This window comes from Pagrus major, chromosome 9 (assembly GCF_040436345.1).
Source record: "Pagrus major chromosome 9, Pma_NU_1.0".
Lineage (NCBI taxonomy): Eukaryota > Metazoa > Chordata > Actinopteri > Spariformes > Sparidae > Pagrus > Pagrus major.
In genome coordinates this window covers 8,626,579-8,648,469 of record NC_133223.1, presented here as the reverse complement: position 1 = coordinate 8,648,469, position 21,891 = coordinate 8,626,579, and the positions used below count along the sequence as shown (strand labels likewise).

The following is a 21,891-nucleotide window of genomic DNA, read 5'->3' as shown; positions in this document are numbered from 1 at the left end:
GAGCACAATATAATAAAAGAGGAAACATTTCTGTTGGATGTAGAATGAGGACTGCTTAATCAACAGACTGAGGTTTCACTTCTCCACCAACTCCAGCACGTCCATTACTTATTTCGTTTGTCCACAATTTATCTGAGACATAACATATTGCAAGCAATGATAATACTACGTCAGAATCTACTTCCCCACACCACTGCATCTCCCTTTCCCCAAATACACTGCAAAACCCCAAATCATCCTCCGACCCCTCCAGACGGGGTCCTGACCCCCTCCTGCTGGCCTGTGTGACCTGCACTCGGCTCACCATGACAGGCTTGGGCAGGCCGTGCTCTGGAGAGCAGACGGAGCTCAGGGGTCGTCCGAACAGCCGTCCCTGAGTGGGGGAGAGTGAGGTCGGGGACAGGGGCAGGCCGTCCAGCTGTGTGTTGGAGCCTTTCCAGAAGGGCCAGTTGATCAGAGACCTCTTTCTCTTAAAAGACTTCTGCTGACCGGGCTCTGTGGGGAGAGAGAAGAGGAAGAGGTGAGCTGTGGTTTCAGACGGAAGCAAACTGCTGCAGCTTGAGTAATGCATGTTGAAATCACTGGAATGCAACTGCAAACCGGAGCCTTTGTAATGGTTTTGTAATATTTATTTTGTGTGTTCTTGGAGGTTGTGAATTGTTTAGCAGTTAGCCTCAAAGTCCCTGATGGTGGACTTTATCCATATTCAGATGAATGCTTGGTGTGTCCACACAGACACAGAGGGATATTGTTAAAGAGAGAGACACATTTAGAAAGAACCACTGATTCAGAAACATGTAGACAAGAGAGCACCATTTAATCTGAGGTTTGAGTGTGTGTGTGTGTGTGTGTGTGTGTGTGTGTGTGTGTGTGTGTGTGTGTGTGTGTGTGTGTGTGTGTGTGTGTGTGTCTTTATCCATATGTGTGCTTTTGTGTATGAAAGCATGTATGCATGTATAGGGCTCTGTGTGTCTGTGACTGAGCCTTCCTTGTTGAGCGTTTGCTCAGCGGTGCCAAGTCACAACGTCTACCTGTGCTGTCTATCATCTGCATGTTCTCTGTGACATAACAGCTCGGCATGTTCCTGCGGTTATGAAACTGCAAGCTGTGTGTGCACTGAGGTATATGTTAACGAAGATGTACAGCAGACACTGTTACTGTTTAAACTAATCAACAGGGGGAACTGATTCAAAGCTGTGTTGCCCTCAGGTGACATACTGTAGAGAGCACCCAAGTTTAAAGACACCACTACAGGGAGGCTTTCTAGTTCTAGTATGGATACCTGATTTGGAGTTGTGCTAAAAACTATATTAATTAATTAATGTATTAGTTGGTGGACAGAAAATTAACTGATTGATTAATATTAAGGGTCATTTTTCTCATACTGTCCATTGCTGCACCAACTCTATTCACCCTCTGACTGAATGCTTCATTTCAGCTCCTGTCCCTTTAAGGCCCCCCTCCTGGAAAGCCCAGTCTGCTCTGATTGGTTAGCTCTCAGAGGCCTGAGCAGGCACCATCCACCAGCTTCTCCATGGATTCAGTGTTTTGATACCTTCACAGTACTCATGGCACCTAGACCTGCTTTTAAATCAAAAAAGACAAAAATCTCACTTTCTACAACATTTAAGGACCTTTAAGCAAAATGATTGCTGGTTTCAGTGTCTGAAATGTGACAATTTGCTCCTTTTTTTAATATCATTTGGATAAATAAGCTCCTTGTCAGCTCTGGCTCTGGGAACTAGTATTGTGCATGAACGACTAATCCATAAATAACATTAAAATCAGAAAATATTCAATAGATGAATTTATTATGAAAATTATCTTTAATTACAACACTACTCTGGATTCTGACTGCCTGAACTACTGGTGAAATCTGTAAATTTGCTAACATTGCAGTAAATCTTTTAAAGGGCCATTGTGGTGAAATGGAATTGTAGCAACTCTGATCTGCAAACAATCATGAAGTGATAACATTTATGTTATTAAGCGATTGTGATTTATATCCAAGGGTGGGACTCTCCTAACAAACAAAGAATTCTTTCAGAGGGTGGAGGAGCCGACCGCCCAAAAGGCCAAAATATGTGGCATACCTCACATAGATTCATTATTTAACGCTCTGTTGTAGCGTCGCACCCAAATGCTCTCTGGAACAAAGTTCAACATTAACAGTGTTGCCGGGCTGCTCTGGCACTTCTCAGCAGGCCTCACCATCATCGGAAAAAACATGACCTCGCTGTAAATCAGGCGTTACATCATTACAGCTTTCTAGTCAGGGAGCAGTTTGAGAGAGGGGGAACGAGGAAACACAGACAGACTGGGTGGGCAACGTCTGTCATCCTGCTATAATCTTCTGCTGGTGTGTTACAAAACAGGTGCTCAATGCAGAATTTTGTTTCATGGGCAATAAAACATAAGACTAGACGGGACTTGTTAAGCTTGGGTAGTAATTATTTAACAGGAACTTTCATACAAATCAAACCAATTTGCGTGTCTCACCTGAACCAAGTAATTGTTTTAACACAAACCACAGTCATGTCACAAATCATTTTTGTAATAATAAGCATTTTAGAAGGATAAACATGGTCAGAACATTTTGTTTGGAGGGGATTGACATGGTACCTTCACCTCCTGAGAATTTTACTCAACCAAAATAAGTCAAGTAGTAAAATCTCTTCCCAGAAATAAACCAAACCTTGGTTGGTTGATTACCAACTGGGTGTCTGGCTGTTTGATGCTGTATTTGTGAAAACGACGTGGCTGCTAATTGTGATCAAGCTCTACGACAGACTGACTTTTGGCCACTTTGAGCAATTTTGGAAAAAAATACCGATGGAAAAAAAAATAACCTCCCCAAAGTTTCGAACATTCAAGAGAGAACTGCTTGCAGGATTGTTTGAGAATGAATCCCATAAAAGGGGCTTCTGCCGTGGCATTCACTCAATAAACACACACGTTTGTTAGTGTTCGTGTTGGGTGTGAGCGATCAGGCTTCGATGGCGGCGGCGTTGCTCTGGAGCGATTATGTATTATGTAAGATGAGATTTTGCTCAAGGCAAAGCTTGTGGTTGGCACACTGAAGCCTCCTTGACTGGGAAATGCACATTTTTTCTCCTCATCTTGTCCTTTTTCCATCCTGGTCTCTGTATCCCCATTACTCATCCTTGTTCCTGTCCACCGTCCTCACTGTTTTTCTTTCTCCTCCTCCGCATTTTTTTTGTCCCTCTCTCCTTCGAGGTCCCCTTCTCATTCTCTCCTCCTGTTAATTCTTCTCTCTCTATCTGTTTCAGTCTGCTGTTTCTTTTTCCTTCACCTATGCTGACCTTCAGGCTTACTCAATAGCTGTGTCATCTCTTTTCACTTTCCATCTTCCTATTCTCACACTCATCCGTCCCCTCTGGGGTTTCTTCCTCTTTGTCTGTCTGGTGTTATTCTTATTTTGACACTGCATCTCTGCCAACCCCTGCTGTAACCTCTCGTCCGCTCACGTCTCCTTTCCCACCGTTCACATCGCCTTCTTTTCTTCTTGCTCACCTACTGATTCATCCTCTGTACTAAAGACATGACTGTAAGTCTGAGAGTCAAGAATGTGCACAAACAAAGTGAAATGGTTTATGTTAGTGGAACAAATTCAGAGGAAGTACTTTCTGTTCTGCATTAGTACTTCTCCATCCTCATATTTCCTCTCGTGGTTTCATAGAGAATTAGATTTATGGATGGATTCTTGACACTGACCAACCATCCACTTGAAAACCTCAGCTGTCATGCTGATGGAAAAAACTCTATCATTATTATTCTGATCAATCTACTACTTATAACAGCACATACTTTCACTGCTCTCACTTCATCTTCACTCAGTGCATTAAGGTCCACGAGCAGATGGCCACTGATCAAGTGGTTATATGGCTGTTTTTAACTGACTGAGAATTTTGGTTCGAAAGACATTTTATTAATAACTTTTGGAACTAAAGTCCTGATTTATGACAGAAATGATACATTTTTGATAGAAAAAGGTCTTGCACCTGGAGAAAATTGTTATGTCGCGGACACTGTAACATTTGGGCGCACGTGATTTGGTAGGCACTTTAGAGGCTGATGAATCGTGTCTGGTTATCATGGAGATGACTGAAACCTCTCGTTGAAGAATACATTTTGAACAGGTTGCACAACTATTTCATTTCTGGCATCAAAAGTGTTGAAAGCCCCAACATGAATCTCACTTAAAGGGTAACTCCACCAAAAAGCTGCACGTAATCGGATTAATTGTCTCCAGTGATGTCACTCATTGGCTAAGCTGCATTGTGGATAATGTAGGTTTGAAAAGCAGTCCATGCTATGGTTTGAGTTTTTGGTTTTGTTATTTCCTGTTTTATTTTGAAGTTCTGTCCTCTTGTGTCATGTTTTGCTTTTCATTTCCTCTATTTGTCCGTTTTCCCGCCCTTTTTGCTCCTCACCTGTGTTGGCTATCACCCTTGCATATTTAAGTCCTTGTCTTCCCCTCTGTCTTCGTCAGTTTGTCTGTTCTGTTTGTCATGCATCTCCTATTTCTGTACCTGTCTGAATCTCTACATCAGTCCTGTTCCTCCTGTTCCCAGCTCTCCATTTGGTTTGTACCCTTTTGGTTTTTGTAATTTTTGACTTTTTATTCCTGGATTTGCCCCTTCCTGCTTCCTCTGTTTTTTTTATATTCCTTTTGTATCTTGCATTTTGTATTTTGTATTGTTTGAGTTTGGATCTTTGATCAGCGTATTATTAAAGCTCGCTTTTTGTTTCTACCTGTCTGCCATTTTGTGTCTTGCGTTTGGGATCCTTTTTGTTTAAACGTTAACAGTCCACTGGTCTAACAATGCACCATTCGACTCATCATGGACAGTTTAAAAACAAATGGTCAAAAAGAAAAAAGAAAAAGAGCGTGATCAAGATCATCTTCACTAGATCAGATTTTATGTGCAAAATGCCACGATTGCCTTAAGAAATTCTGGTGCCTGCACTCACTCGCATGACAAATCAATCCTCATCAGTGTTATCAGCTCTTATAAGCACCAGATATAATCCACTGATTGTTGAATGTCTTGGTTTTGAAGTTCAAAGTGCTTTAAAACTTTTACCTCGCAGTTATTTGACGTCACATGCAAACAAAGATGCTTTTGTTTCTGAAATAAACTTATTTGTGTTCTGAAAAATGTCTCATGACTCTCAAAATGCCCTCATGTGATCTCATGAAAGGGGTCTGGCCCCCAGAATGTGAACTACAGTCCTGGCTGACTGTCTTACCTATAAGCGGAGACTGCACTGGGACAACCTTGTTGGGTTTGAGGATAAACTGGCACTGGGTGTCTGGTGGGAGACACTGGTCCAGCAGCAGCACCCCTGGACAGTCTGTGGGAGTTGTTGGATCCCTCCCTGGTCCTCCACCACTGCTTCCACCATCCCTGATGTGGCTCATCTTAATGCTGAAGGGAAACTCGTGGCCTGAATGAGAGGTCGAGGTCCAGAGGTTAGAGGTCTATGTGCAATCAGTGCACGTGTCATGACGCCAAAACAAAAATATGATGAAAAATTAGGGCAGACTATGTGCTATGCAGCCATGAATCAGCAGTTTTGAGTTGGGATGTTCAGAATTCAGTGTAAACTTCAGAAAAAAGATTATAGTGAGGGATTGTCACCGAAATATCACTTTGGTAAAAGATGAACTGCCCTGAAACGCTCCCAGATGTCAGATTATAATTGCTAGGAGGTGAATTATCACCGCTTATAGTGCCTAAATAGAGCAAAAAGGTAAAGCGAAAGGTAAAATAGTAGCTTCTTCTAAACAATTCCAACATATTTTACATAATCAGTCCATGACAGGTGTGCTCACCAATGAGAGGGTATGGAGGGTCGTCCTTACTGGAGTTCACCCACAACCGGTGGTCTTTAACGCAGCCCTAGACAGAAAAAAAGGGAGAATCGGGTTTAATAAATGTATTTTACATCGAAGAGGAAAATTCTGCCTCTTTTCCTGCCTACCTTCATTCATGCACATCTGTGGTGTAAAAATACCTCTACAAATGCTGTTACAGTACAGATTGGTTTGGATCTTCATCCGCTGCTGTGCAAAACAACTGTTTGCTGATATTCTCAGCAATCAGGTGTAGATGTTTAACCCTTAACCTACAGTGAAGGCTACTTCTTACATTGTCTGAGACTCTTGAGCGTCACATCAAGTATAATCACTGGATATCAGACACTGAAGTCATTTGGTCCATGTCTCAAACAAGACCCAAAGTCAAGTCAAGTCCCAAATCAAATCCCCCCCATCACTTTTAATTAGTGACATACCGACAGCTAGACTTAAAAACCACCATAAAAATAAATTAAAAACATAAACTGGACACAGACAAGCAAAGTCTCACAAGCGTCTCAACAGCGGTCATTGGTTACTCACTGAAATGCCAAACTGCAGCAGAGCCATGCGGATGACATCGGTGGTGCTGTCATTATTGCTGACCGCAAGTGTCTTGGCCTGGTGGAAACATTTTATGGAAATATCTGGTTGTTAGTATGTTACATAAATGGGAGCTAGCGATGTCATTAATTACCCACTTAGTGACAGACCAGACGATCAAACAATATTTATTTTTGTGCTGATTGAAGCAATACAAGGAAAGAAGAGGATCTTACATAAGCACAGTTTCCAATGTCCTTTGCAAATATCTTCAGAGGGATAGTCTTGGGGTCGTCCTTTTCTTTACCCTCAACTATCCGACTGTATTGGGGAAAAACAAAGGAAAGATGTCATTTGAGTCTAAATGAAGTTCATATGGCCTAAACAGACCTGTGAAATGGGAGACCAACATTTGGCGCTACAGAAAATGAAGTAATTCATCTCATCTTATAATAGTCGTAAGTATTTATTTCCACTGTTTCTGATGAATTCATTACATAATGTCTGTTTGGCCAGCCAATTCCTGTTTATTCACTCCGTGTTTACTCTCATTCACGATAAACTGGCCTCTGTCTAATCACCACTGTTCCATCCAAATCAAAACTTTCCTGCCCCGTAAGGAAAATTTGATTTGTAAGATGATCTATGAGCTAATCACCAAAACAAACCATTGCAAAGCAGCAGGGGTACAACTAAACATTTACCTTTTGATGAGTGCCAACCACTTGTCCTTGAGCTCCTCAGAGCTAAGGGGAGAGTGACAAGAGATAAAAACATCATCAGAGTAAATCATTTTAAAAGCATCAGTCTGTTTTGCTCTGTTATGTAACTCCGCCAGTTAAAACCACAGACTTCACCTCGAGCTATGACTGGATTCCTTCTGATGGAAAATGTAATGAGCGGGTGTGATCAAGTACGAATGTGCGTACGCCATCGACGAACTTCAAATGTACAGCACGGCATATATGAATGTATTTGCATGTGTGTTGCATGTTTGTGCTTGTTGCGTGTGTGTATATACTCCAGCCTTACTGCAGTTGGTTGAGCAGCTTTACGACTGGGAACTGCATTCGTGCTTGAGGGTTTAGGGATTTTGTGGTTTCGTGTTCAGTTTTTAGTTCCCGTCTACAGTGTGCATTACCACCCCAGAACACAGTGTACTCTTACAGAAGTGCACTGGAGTGACTCAGATAGGCATTTTAGAAATACGTTTAGCGTGCTTGGCATTAATAACTGTCAGGCAATGCAAGCAGATGTACTGAATGGAGTTATATAAGAGGAAATGAAGTGGTATTGAATTCTTCCTGTTTGATCAAATGAAGATAATCTTACAAAATATATTTCACTTTCCAGGAGTTGCTCTGTATGTGAATGTGTTTACCTGAAGTTGGCCACATAGTTGCAGGTAGGCCAGCCCATGACAAAGCTCCTGTCTGGGCTGGTGCTTCCCTCACACACCTCCTCTATGCAGCTGGCCATCCACATCTCACACACTCGGACTTGGGCCTTCACTTTGAAATGAGTGGGAGACCTGCAGACAACACAGTTTGCTCATTATGAGACGAGACTACGGCTCCATCGAACAGTTATTTTCATTGTCTGTAATCTGTCTTCGTCTCTTGAACCTAAGAAAATAGTACTCCTTACCTAACAAGACATCTCCTTTGTTGCTTTTTAATTCAGTATAATTTACAGTGATTAAAAACAGAAAATGCTCGTCACATTTAAGCAAATGAAACCAGCAATAATGTTGAATTGATTTAAATGATTCATCAGTTATCAAAATTGTTGCAGCTAATCAATTAAAGGGGCAGTATGCAAGAACTTTAGTCAAAAGCATCCAAATATTAAGTCAAATTATCAACAGAATGTGAAAAACAGTTCTGACGTCTATGTATTATGTTGCAATGATATAGCTTAGCATGCTAACCAGCTATCCCTGACCCATCCCAGTCTAAACACCAACACTACCCTTGTTCTCCGAACTTCCAGTCTGGACTGCTAGCTGCACGGCTAACTGAACTAACTAGCTAAGGGCAGGAAACTTAGCAGCAGTTAGCTGTTACTCTAGCCACATGTTGCCTTGTTTTCTGCACTGAAACCTGCTGAAAGAGTTCCTTGTCAAGGCGTTCCACAGGGAACGAACCAGGATCCCCGTCTATTTCAACCTAATTTTCTTCAAAAAGCATTCTTCTATATGGTCTCGCATATGGTCGTCCCTCAAGAAATTCTTTATATAGATTAGAATTATAAAAAGAGCTGGTTTTATTTTCAGCACTTTAAGTCAGGCGCGCTCAGTAGAAGTGTATTTATCACCGGCTGCATCTGTGATTACAGAGGGACAGACTCCAAACGCACACATGTGGCGTACACACACACTCTCCCTGCTGTTACACAGATATAAAAGCACACAAACACACATCATTTAACTTCTCCTCTTTCTCCTCTCCAAACACACACATACCAACACATTCCTCCAAGTCACCCTGTGTTCAGCCACAATGTAATAGCCAATTATAGCGTGTGCTCTGCGCTGGAAGGGTCAGCTCCGCCCACTGGCACATGACCACAGAGGTCCTGCTGTGTCTGTGCTCAGGAGTAGGTGTGTGTGTGTGTGTGTGTACAGTAAGTATAGTACACAGAACTGTTTCCTTCTCGACATGTCTATGTGTTTATATGTGTGTGTTAGTCCATGTATGTGCAAGTTTGTGGACTTCAAAAACATATATGTGCTCTTTGAGTTTCTATTTTTGACTGTGTGTGTTGCAGTTTGTGGTTGGGGAGCCCGTACTGCAGGCCCGAGGCAGGCCAGTGTGGCTTTGATCCGGGCCAGTCTTCATATGGATTTAATTGGCTGGGAAATAATTATATAGTGGGGAGAAAATAAGGGAGGGAGAAGTGAAAGAAGAGAGCAAAGGAAGGAGAATTGAGGGTAACATAGCGAAAGGACGTACAAACTGATTTTTGCTATCAGCTTTAGAGAGACAACGAGGAGCAGATGAAATGTTGCTGCTTTGTTTCTCAAACGTTTTCTGCTCTCTATTTTCCTGTTTGTGTCAAACAACCAACATACACTCGTCCATTCTCTGCCATTTCACATAAGGAGACTTACTTGGCCTTGGCGACGAGCAGAGTGTCGGTGAAGAGGAAGAGGTGTCTCTCCTGGGTCTGCAGGCCCGTCTTCAGTTGTGACTGAGCGTGACCCAGGAACACACGGCCTGGACACTCAGCCAGGAAGGCCTGGACAAGGGGACAGGACTCTGGGCTGACTGGCGTCAGGCAGCTTTCCCTGGGGGACAAAACAAAGACAGACACACAAAGGATTAAATAAACTATTCATCCCCAGAGGACAGATTTGACATCTGGATGTGTTTTCGAGTCATGCTACCAAACAATCATTTTTGCACCTCGACAGTGGACTCAAATTTATCAAAGTCTATTTTATCTATATAAGGCAACATTGCAAATTTGCCTCAAGCAGCTGTATAAGGGAGAGAGAGATGAGAAATTCATCTTCCCAAACAACTACTGCAAAATGTCCATTGAGCAAGGCACTGTGTCCATATTAACTGTGACAGTACTGCTGCTGATTGACCATCAATGGAAGACTGAAGCAGCTCTATAAAGTGCAAAACTTATAAGCTAATTCTAAAAAGAGTTATCAGTTAAACCTGAATAAGCTTGAACTTTTTGTATTTAACTTTATGTATCCCATTGTTTTCACTGTGCTGAATTAGCAATGGGGGATTTTCCCAATGCTGCAGCAGCAAACATGCAATTTAAAAATGAAGCCATGTTGTGATGAGCCAAACTTCTGCATTTCCTGTACTGATTCCTCACAGTTGCAACTGCACACATAATCAAGCTGTTAGATAATTATAGGTGGAACTTTTGGACCTGCGGTGCAATCGTTTGTCTGCAAATGATGGATGTATTATTATTTGCATATGATGGAGCTGCACACAAGTGGCTCTGTTAGCAACGTTCATCCAAAAATCCAGTTTGTCTTGTTTCTAGATATTGTCCTGTCTGTCACTTTTGTTTCCCCTTTTTCTTTTCCCCATTCAATACAACACTGGTCACTACTGTTTTCAAACATTCTATTGAGATACTTTCTTGCTTTCTTCCTAGTGACAGCAATAACTTCTTTTGTTTGAACTCAAATTGTCTGCCTTGTATCTGTTTCCCTGCTGTCAATCTGAGCCGCTGATGGACAGATGAAAACAGAGGGGAATTCTGGGAGGAAGAGGAAATAGTTGGAGGGCACCATCCTTTCCTGTTTACCCAGATAAAAGACCTAAATTTCCACTTACACTCACATATACACATTTCTATCTCCGTCTCTGCCTTTCTGTGTACACAAACATGCGCACTCTCACGCATGTACACACCCACTTCTTAACATAGTTTCTGCCTCATTCCTCCTCTCACACATGAACATCCTCAATCCCCAAGAGGATGCACACAATTCTGCTGGTGATACTTCCAACAAGGCATCCAGAAGTGGTCCAAGTCTTTCTGGGAGGGAGCTTGGATTCTTTCATACACTAAAATCCTTCCAGCTTCACTGCATAATTGATTGGTTACGCAATTAATTAATGAAGAACAGACCACTTCGCTGGAGCGCTTCCCTTTTGTGTGTCATCCAAAAATAAATCCAAAGAGGGCCGAGTCAATTCAATTAACAGCGATGAATGCAGCCAATTAGGTGCTGATCCTCGGTGGGACAGGTCGCCCTTCAAGAGGCGAGTTGAAAACTCACTGAAACTGTCTGAGGGTAAAAAATGGGTAATGGATGGGACACAAGGAATGTGACTCATCGTATTAATACTTCACACTGTATTAAAAACATGACACCACGTTGCAGTAACAATTATGGAATCTACAATTGCAAAACAACCAGTTATTGTTCCTGGAGAAAAGAAAATAATTTCCATGTGGCATACTGTACATAAATCATGCCCCCTGCCAGTGCTATAACATAAGCATTCCTTTCTTTCTTTGTCAGGGAGAGAGCTGCCTGCAACAACATGCAAAGCTTCACTTTTGGTGTGACAAGACTCCATATTTTTCCCGTTCCTTTGTCATAATCTATCCTAAGAAGTTCGTAGAGTTCCAAATGATTCTTCTCTGTTCTCGGCACGTGACACCATCTATTGGATTTCTCAATACGGCGGTAAGTGCCCTCTTAATGTTGTGTCACATGCAACTGCAGGAGGATTGCAGAGGGGTAAAAGACCACTGCAGAGGGACGTTTGGAGGATTTTCAGGCTCACCATTACGGAGCAGAAGTCTCAGAAATCCCCACTGAGTTCATCAACACATCCTCCTCTGTTCTTATTGTCAACGCGGAACCAGGAAATACTCCTGTCACCAGAGCCCACACACACACACACACACACACACACACACACACACACACACACACACACACACTGATGCAAAGGGACAAACCTTCCTGTAAAGCCCTTTTCACATCTCGCTGCCCCCAAAAAGACAACATCTTCCGTATTCACCACACATCCCTCCCTCCTGAATGTGAGATTGACAGCTGAGCCGGCCGCCCTTTGAATCTGATGGATGAGCAGCTAATGGCTCCATTGTACGTTATGTGATGTTGATAAATTGAGTCTTCAGCCTGCCTGCGCATACATGGCCACCTTTGTAGAGGCACGGCTCTGTGGGGAGGACTGTTGACTTTTTGGAACACAATAAGAGGCCAGTGTACAATGAACCACACAACACTGCATACTAATGTCCCAGCATGAATAATCAAGTGCCATCGGGAATGATTAGTACATAGACGTCGATACATCACACAATTCTCTATCCAAAGACCAGTGGTTCCTAACCTTTTTAATAAGATACACACCCACAGCTCCATCAGACGACCCTACACTCTCATCAACACCGCCAGTCCCAAATGTATACGTTTGAATTTCTGTCAAGCTGGATGTCTTTTGTCTGTTCATATCCATCGCCTTTAGTGGCCGATTTCAACAGTTAATCGATTACTTTTAGCTTACTGACTATCGTATCTGCTCTTTTCCTACTTGTTCTCACACACTTTTAAGGCTCTTACGCACTGAGGGCAGTTCATTTGTGCAATTAATTTGCATGTTAATATTTGCATGTCAGTTGTTTCACACAGAAAGCAATTATTACACACTGAAAAAGCATCATTATTTATTCATTTTTTCGGAACAAGGTCGTTTTTTCTGAGCTTTCCCACACGACTGAAGGCATCGACCAATCATGTGCGAAATGGACAATCACATCACAGCTCATGACCATGGCGACGTCTATGTTGTTTATGTCATCACCCTCTGTTATATGACAAAGGACAAAAAATTATAAAAACAATTTCCCAAAGGTGACTTGGGATGAGTGATCTCGATTGCTGCCATGTTGGATTTACTGACAGGGAACTGAAGCTGTTATATCATCTGTGCTCTCTGCACGATTGAAGGATGTGTGAAGGGCTGGGATGACCAAAATAAGTGAAGTCTTAAGCACACACATACACACACACACACACACACACGCACGCACACCTGTAAGTATACACCCTGAGGACAGCAGCTGGACAAACAGCTGTAACTTTCTCTCACTCCTCTCTCTCCCTGATGATCTTGCCTTTAGTTTGTTGGCTGCTGACATTTCCATCATCATTTTTTTTTGTAATCTCTCTCCAGCCGTCACTCACTCATTCAACTAATGTTTTCTCTTTCTCTCTCATTCAGCTTCATCTGTTAAGACCTTAATGCAGCCAATAGCTCAACTGACATCACCTCTACTCCGACCGAGCAGACAGAGCCCCTCAGGGCAGCAGTGACACGCACTTATATAACTCTGTCCATCTGCTCGGCTTTATTAATAACCCTGAGAAGTACTCTGTGTGTGTTTATGTGTCTTTCTGTATCATCTGTTTGTCTGCAGCTGATGTGCCTCCGGTAGTAAATCTGACTCCAACACATTTTAAGTTTTTATGGCATCGATCCAAGACGAACCTAAAAAGAAGTGAATGAACAGAGGGCTGCTGGCTGCAGAAGAAACCTTCAGCTCGGGCTTTGTTCCTTACACAACATGTGAACTCTGACTGAGATGAAAACACAGTTAAAGAGGAGGGTCAGAGATGTGACAGTGATTCATAGACGATGTGTGTGTGGCCAAAAGACTTTGTGGAAAAGAAAGTCAGAGGGTGAGTGGCTGCAAGTCTGTTTCTGTATCACCCATTCAGTGTGTACGTGTGTGTTCCTGCACACGGAGGATGGCATCATCAGTAGTTTGACCTCTTTCTCCCAGATAAAGGCTCTCCAGACAAGCAACAATTGATGGCTCAGTGTATGTGTGTGTGTTTGAGAGAGAGAGAGAGAAAGAGAGAGTGAACGTCTGTCAACATGCAGATTGAAGGAGATGTCATTTGCACACCAATCTGTACCATCTTCTGACCCACAGTGGAGGCTTTGTTCATTACTGCAACAAACACAGCAGTAAATATGACAGTTAAGGAATATATATATATGTATATATGTACATATATATATATATATGTATATATATATATATATATATATATATATATATATATATATATATATATATATATATATATATACACACACATATATGATTACACTCCAATTATAATATCTGTATATGTTTTCTTGAAAAAGAAACAATGAATAAACTGTGGCCTACTGTATTTTTTCAAACATAGATACTTAAGTTAACCTAATTTTATTGCTGATGATTTGATTTGACATCAGTCTGTGTTTTTCTGTTCTTTTTACAGAAATCCTCGAGCTACAACCTGCAAATAATCACACTTATTCGTATTAATTGAAAAGGTAGTTGTTGCCACTGGAAATTAGATTAATAATTTATTTTGTGAGACAGAAAATCACAAAACGAGCTAAATGCTCAGTAACAATGTAATCATTAGTTTCATAACTTCTTTCTGTAACTATTTATCTGCTTGTTTTTGCTTTAAAATGCAATTTTAACATGTTCTTAATGTTTTATTGATACTGCAGCTACTAGCCACTAAGACTAGGCAGACAAAAAAGCATCAATTTAAGAAACTTCAATGTAAAATCAAAAGAAAATGCCATCATCCTGCCCACACTATGGCTGACAGGAGGCACATAGATGTGCAGAAAGAATGAAGCAACAAATATCGAGCATTAGTGAGATTTTTAAAATCAAACCGACTTCACATCTCCTTTACCGTCCGTCTGTTCCCTGTTCCTACCTGACTCACCGCACCCTGAACTGACTCTGGCTGCCCAGATTATTTCCATAGGCAAACTATAATGTCATCGCTGGCTGACACACAATGCTGTCTATACAGCCGGAGGAAACACACACACACACACACACACACACACACAGAGGATGAGGTCAGAATATTGAAACCCTTCCTTTTTTTCAGCCAGTAAAAGAGAAGCGACCGGGGGCCGTCAGCCATGATATCTATAGCAGAGCTCATTATTAAAACCAGGAAATGTCTTTTGCATTACGTGTTAGTGGGTGTGTGTTCATGTGTGTCTTGCATATGGCATTTTGAGGAGCAAATGTCCTAAAAGAAAATCTGAAAAGTCAAACAAAAGCCGCCCAAACATTTTGTCTTTTTCTAAGAGCTAAATGCAGGTTGGGACTGGGTCAAAGAGTCATGGTCTGATGTGTACAATACAAAAGTCTGTCTACTATGTGCAAGAAGAACGAACAGAGAGGTTGTTGTGGTGTGTGTGCATTAAAATATGAATGACATTTATGTATGTCTGTGCTCTGTATCTCTGTCTGCATGCATGTTTGTTTACATTCAGGTGGCTTTTGGATTTGTGTGTGTGGGTCACTTTGTGGTGACACTGTGGCTTACAGTGAGTGAGAGTGTGATGTCAGGGGTGTCAGCCAATCATATGTTTTCATGCTTTATGGTACAACCACTTTCCTCCCTGCAGTATAGATTTCACTGCTTGTGGGAGAGGGGACTGATACTCCAGTCTGAACCCATGATACCCTGTACTGTAAACCTGGAGGCTGAGGGATGAGGTTATACTACTGGATGAGGTGTGTGTGCGTGTGTGTGTGTGTGTGTGTGTGTGTGTGTGGAGGTGATGTAAGTGGCTGAGCTAAAGACCAGAGAGCCTTTCAGCACCTCTTGGTCTGATGAGAAAGGCAGGACGCAGCGAGCAGAAGAGGGAGGTATCTCAGAGATAAAGGAAAGACAAAAGTCCCTCTTTACAAAAAGGAAGGTCGTCCAACATTAGAAATAGATCAAATCCTGAAATTAAGAAGCTGGAACAGGCAGATGTTACAAGTCAGCAAATTACTGTTTTGCTTGAAAAATGACTGAAACAATTAATCATCAAACTAACAGGTGATTCATTTTTTTTTCAATCTATTAATGGACTAACTGTTGCTGCTCTACACCAGCGCTGATGGAGTCATTGACTGCTTAAGTTGAAAGCGGAGCAAGGGAAATAGTGAATGAGAAAAAAGAAGATAAGTATTTTCCTTTCAAAGTGGATGCCTTGCTAACACAAAGCTAACACGGGACTAGCAACCAGCAAAATGGTATTATTGTATCATATTCTCGTTTGTTTCTTCAAGGAAACCACTAATAATGTATTTCTCCAGTCTCAACTTTAATTCTGATGATAAACTGACTGCTAACTTAGTTATATCGGCTTATTATCAAGAAGAAAACTAGAGCATCGCCCCAAGTAAAACCACTGCCACGCGGCTGAGATATTACTCTCAGCCGCGTGGTCATGATTGATATTAGGTCATGATGAATATATCAACAAAGATTACTTGTGTTATAAAACCACAGCTTGGATCCACCAGGCAACTGGTTACTCTGTGAGTCACGGCTGCTCTTGTGGAGAGAGAGTGCCTCAAAGATGTTGAGACTGAAAATGAGGAAACAGACATTTGGTGTGTGATTTGTGCTTCTAGGTTGTTCTCAGAATAATAAATATACAGTAATTGATACACAATAATATAGCTTTTGTAACAAAGCCTGAGCCAGTGATTTATTTGGGTAAAGAGCACAGTGGTGATGCAGTAGTGAGTAAGTCGCTGCCAAGTATTGTTGGCAGAACTGATATATCCATTAAAACTGCATTAACAGGACTTTGGGGTGTTGGAGTTAGCAAAGCCTGGAGATGGTCAGAAAAGCTTTTACAAACAATTATAAATTCATTACAAGACAGACCAATAACTTCACCAATCCTTTCCTAAAACTATGGATATTAATCTTAGTGAAAGAATCTTAAATATAGTCACTACCATGACCTCTCACCTCCACGTACCATGAGCCACCTGACCACTTCAATTCAATCTCTTGCCCGCTGAGACCCCCTGCACACACATATCCCCATCCGGACATTAATGAACACCTCACACACTCACTGACATGGGAGGTGTTGACCCCAGGTGACCGCTCCCCCCGGCCCCTACACCTCCTGATGAGAGGTCAGAGGTTAAGGGTGACAGCTGAAAGTGTCAGGCCCTGGCTCCACACGTCCTGAGACACACAGCAGTCAGACTAAGCAACTTTCACTCAACAGTTTGCCTGTCTCGCCCGTTCTCTATGCCTAATACGTGAGTTGACTATCTTACTTTCTTTAGCACACGCATTCACACACAAACACACACCCACACTGCCCCGAGAGCACTGACCCACTTAACAGTGTGGAGTGTTTCCCTCAGCGCTGGTCTAAATGGTCCAGTCTCACACTTCAGTCAGCCTGTTCTCCCTCTGCAGGCACTATAAACTGCCACTAGCTCGCACACACATCATAAACATGTCAGACAGTCGCACCACATCCAGTTTCATCCCCAGGCAGTCGCTCACAAATTATGATGGCACAAAAACCTATTTTTTGGGATCATTTTGACGTGTTTCAGCCAACATCCATATGGAGGTCCACCAAACTCCTGAACTCCTGTCCACCAACCCCCCCCCCCCCAAAAAAAAGCGGCATCTCAAAGACATATGAGACAAAGACTCTAGTAAATAAATACCCTCCCTGAGGGGCTTGTAATGGCTAACTTCCGAGCCAGTTAAAGGAAGAGGAAGGGGTTTGTGCGATACGAGGGTGATGAACAGCCTGATAACTCTGCGAAGTAAGCATTTAAAGCCCCTGTAAGCCATGAATGAGTCCGGGAGGCCAGGCTCTGAGTTCTGTAAAGTCACTCTGAAATGTTTTTAGTTTGTAATCTGTTGTTGTCTGAGGAGAACATACATCTCCGAGTAGCTCAGAGGAAGCATAACTGTCTTCTTCAGCACATATTGGACATCCAGTGTGATGATTTTACAGAGAGAAATCACTGCTCCGCTGAGCATCTACAGCCAACAATGATGTCAGAACCACAGCAGCTCTCTGTAAGGAAAGCAGGTTGTGCGTGTGTGTGTGTGTGTCCTCATACCTGGAGGTGCTTCTTGATCTGGTAAGTGCTTTACTGATGACCAGAGAGGGAGCTGACTGTCGCCTCTGGGCCAAGGTCTTCATCTTCTACATGGAAAGAGAGAGAGGAGAGGGGTCAATGCATGAGGTTAGTGGAGGTGATGGTTTGCTAGTTTGCAACCACTGATGTGTAAAGTTTAGTGTTTATTGAGGGGCAGACAAAATGGTTGCAAAGCTCACAGTCAGCACTGAGACAGAGAGAGAATTTGAAAAAAAGGAGAAGCAGTAAAGAGGAAAAAAAGGAAAAGAGGAAGTGAGCTAAATGGTTAATGACTGCGACCGACTGAAATATAAGTGACAAAGGGCCACTGAAGTACAGAATATGTTGTCTAGAAGTTGCACAATGTTTATGATGAATCATATATCCTCGCCGTAATATGATAAATGGTGAGCTCCCTCACAGAAAGGCATGCCTGTGGCTGTGCAGCTTTTTCAATTAAAGTTAATTAATTAAAACATACCAAAACCACGTGAGCCCGAAAAACATGCTGCAGCTGCCCCCAACCCCCCAAACATACCCATTCAGTGTGGAAAAAGCTAATAGTCGCAACAGAAATTGAATAAGACTTTGCTTCCTAAACTCATTTTGCAGTGACTTATGGGTAAATTCCTCTCCTCTGGAACTGTTAAAGGAAGAATTTGAGTCATGTTATTCCTACGGGCCAGAGTTACTACAGTGCAGCACTGGACTGAGAAACTAAAGATGGATCTACTTCACTTTTCTCCAATGTTGCTATTAGGACTGCACAATATAGTTAAAACATTCATATTGTGATTATTTTGACAGATATTACAATTGCAATATCATGAATTAGCGGGAATGACCATTTTTACATCATAATTTTTATTTTGAATGAAAAAAACAAACAAACAAAAAAACTCATGATGATGTGAAATGTGTCTGGATCTGTACCAAACTAAAATGTCTCCACCTGGAGAACAAGTTTTGTAGGCCAGGACATCTCTGCATCTCTTATAATTATAATGCTGCTTTCAGCCCTGACTGCTGTGATTCTTTTTAGATTTGTCGCATAGCTATGAAATTGCCTTGACAACAATTCCATCACATTTTGGGACAGTTTAAGTGGGTTTATGGTTTGTGGAAAATGTCGTGGTTTAGATTAGGATAAGGTTTCCATTAGTCTCAAGTAAGGAACTGACCCAGTTGAGTCAAAAGGCAAAAATTAAAAAAGAAAAAAAAAGTACAAATTTGCTGTGAAATCAGGCCCAAATGCGACAGTAACATCTGTACGGGGACATGCTTGTTCTTCCTGCAGGTGTGAGGTGATTGACAGGACACGTGAAGCACTGACATGAAAACAACAAGCTTGGCTTCATGAAACAACAATTAGGCTTGTTGTGAAACAGAAAATAGCAAGCCCCAATGTTTCACATCATGCTGCTGTCTGCAGAATCCAAATACGAAGAACTGACACTAACTTAAAAAAACACCAGCGCTTTTTTTCAGCTCACTCTGCAGCACAAACACATAAGCATAAACCACATAAAGCATACATGCGCCTGTCACACATGTGAAGTACAGCTCAAGATGAAGTCTCAATAAACATGTGAACACAAACGTCTCCTGAGTGAAAGGAGGCATGCAGAAAGTCTACATGTATGCACTCTGTCAGTCAGTGTCAGTAAAGCTCCAGTTTCTCTCCTCTGCATCTGACAGCTCATTTCTCACAAAGCTGAACACAGCACCGCACTTCACAAACAAAAGTGCAGCAGCTGCTCGCGAAAAGGGCCACAGCAAGAACATTTGTAGATTCATGAGGCAGATTTTCACCAACAACACTCCCAGGACAGAGGACTGCTGACATACTTAGAGAAACTTCACGAAAACGCAAGTAACTGCGCTCTGGTGCCAAAAGTGACGGAAAGTTTACCCCATAACAGCGCTTGTAGTACAGCAACTGCAAACCACCCTGCATTGATTGTGATTCATCTTTAGCTCAGTTTACAGGATAAAAACAACTGGTTTAATTATTTTGTGCAGAAATTCTGCTCGGCCTTCTTTTTACAGATAAAGGAAAAACAATAAAAGGCCTTTCAAGGCACAAAAAGCAGGCTGTGGTAGTGTTAGAAAAGTTTATCTGGGAGATATCACTGATGTTGTATGTGTCGGCAATGTTGGAGGTCATGAGCTACCTTGTATTTTAAACTTCTGCTGCTTTTTTTCAGATCTGCCTTCACTGCTCACCTCATGCCTGCAGTTACACTTTTCAAACACGCGCTGGGTGAGGGCGCTGTTTACTACACTTTAACTGACCAGCTGCTGCAGATTCACCTCTTCTTAACTATCAGTGCCTATCAGTGTGTGAGGGACCAAGCATGGGGGAAGAGACCACAATGCACAACTGTGACAGTGCAGACTGCATTTACATGAAAGTCAGAGATAAGGAATCAAATGTAGAAATAAGGAGCTACTTAAAGATAACTGGTGGCTCCGCAGTGGAGGATTCACTGACTCCACTGTCTGATTAACAAATAGTCACAATCAGCACATTATCCTGTTCTGTAATTTTGGTGCCTTTTCGACACCTGAGCTCAGTCACACACTGCTTTATTCTGGGTAACACAAACGAACTAAGGACAAGTGAAATCTAATTGCAAAATGTAGATTTGGGCGTTTTTACCTCGTTAAATGGTTGTTTAATCAAGTCAGGGTTTATGGGGAAGTATCAAAACCCAGAGGCTGTCTCCTTATCTATTAAAATCCTTGAATTTAAAACTACTCCGCCAAGGATCCAAACGAGTTTTTCTCTGAGCGACATTCATCAAATAAGCCAAACCTGCAGGATCGTAGAAAAATGATCAGGATTCAAGTTTGAAGGAAATCTTCAAATAGCTGCTTGTTAATTAAAATACAGCCATGACAGAGTGACAGCTCACACCATCAGCCTGATCAGTATCCAGCCTGAACAAAACTGACCCCGACCTCAAGCACAACTGCAGCTTTACGAGCATAATAAAACAAATAACTCCCAAACTAAAATGATATAAAATAATGCAATCAAAGCAAAAAAGGAGAGATTTTATCACGCTTGTAAACAGACACATACTGAGAGGTTACAGGACTGTGAGAAAGGTTTACATCCCCTGAGAGAGTAACTGGAATATATTAATTTATCCTTGATGAGCGCACCGCGCATCTCAGTGCGTAAAAACGCACACCGTGTCCACACACATCCACCAGCACCGTCAGTCCTACACAGCAGCGTCTGTGGTACCTTTTTGTTGCTGTCTCCCGTCAGAGAGTCGGACCTGTTCTGTCCCATGGTCCCCTGCTGCGGTGACATGGTTTCCATCAAGACAAGTATAGATCCACGGGGCCGAGCGCACGGACAGCAGCCTATATTCCCATGACACGAGAGTAAGTCCGAAGTTTATCCGGCGGAGATGAGGGCACGAGCCCGAGGACAATCCATGGTGGAGAGGAGCTGATCTGGACGGAGGACGAGGAGGTGAAGCCCGTGAGCTGACGGCTCCTCTGTGTCTCTGTGTCTGAGCGCTGTTTGATCTGAGCGCGGACACTCCGGTCCGCCCCAGCTCACCCTCACGCTGCGAAGCCGGCGGTGACGAGACACACGACTTCCGCTCATGCTTTTCAAAATAAACAGTGCTTACTGCATGAAGTTTGGCTTTGGTAATTTGATTAAATGCAAATTTGTAAGGGAATTTTCAATACTTGAGTGCAATATCAACTAAAGCAAATCCTGCATTATTAGCTACCATCGTCTCCATGTCTTGTACCGGGAGCCTGTTTCAAAGTCTACTTTTAAGAGGTTTATTGTCTTTGTTTGGGCTCATGTGATGCACATGCCAAAATATGTTGCATGTAAAGTAATTGCCACAAAATGAATGAAGTAGATTCCATTGTAGGAGCACTGGTTACAGTGAACCTAATGAGGACTTGGAGGAGAGTACACATGCACAGAAGGTGGGAGGTGGGGGGTCATTAGGGGCCAGGTTTATCCACCA

The 21,891-nt window shown here is 42.2% G+C and overlaps 1 protein-coding gene across 1 annotated transcript in view; it reads right to left on the bottom strand.

Moving 5' to 3' along the window:
* The window catches only part of arhgap20 (Rho GTPase activating protein 20), a 35,775-nt gene extending 14,436 nt beyond the window's left edge, over positions 1 to 21,339 (bottom strand). The window contains exons 1-10 of the mRNA XM_073473086.1: positions 21,141 to 21,339; positions 17,867 to 17,952; positions 9,540 to 9,716; positions 7,809 to 7,958; positions 7,132 to 7,173; positions 6,664 to 6,748; positions 6,428 to 6,505; positions 5,861 to 5,927; positions 5,275 to 5,472; positions 305 to 495 (exon numbers count right to left, since the gene is read on the bottom strand). Coding sequence (XP_073329187.1) covers positions 305 to 495; positions 5,275 to 5,472; positions 5,861 to 5,927; positions 6,428 to 6,505; positions 6,664 to 6,748; positions 7,132 to 7,173; positions 7,809 to 7,958; positions 9,540 to 9,716; positions 17,867 to 17,952; positions 21,141 to 21,218 — 1,152 coding nt within the window. The 5' untranslated portion in view covers positions 21,219 to 21,339. The remainder of the gene's footprint in view (positions 1 to 304; positions 496 to 5,274; positions 5,473 to 5,860; positions 5,928 to 6,427; positions 6,506 to 6,663; positions 6,749 to 7,131; positions 7,174 to 7,808; positions 7,959 to 9,539; positions 9,717 to 17,866; positions 17,953 to 21,140) is intronic.
* Between the last annotated feature and the right edge of the window lie 552 nt (positions 21,340 to 21,891).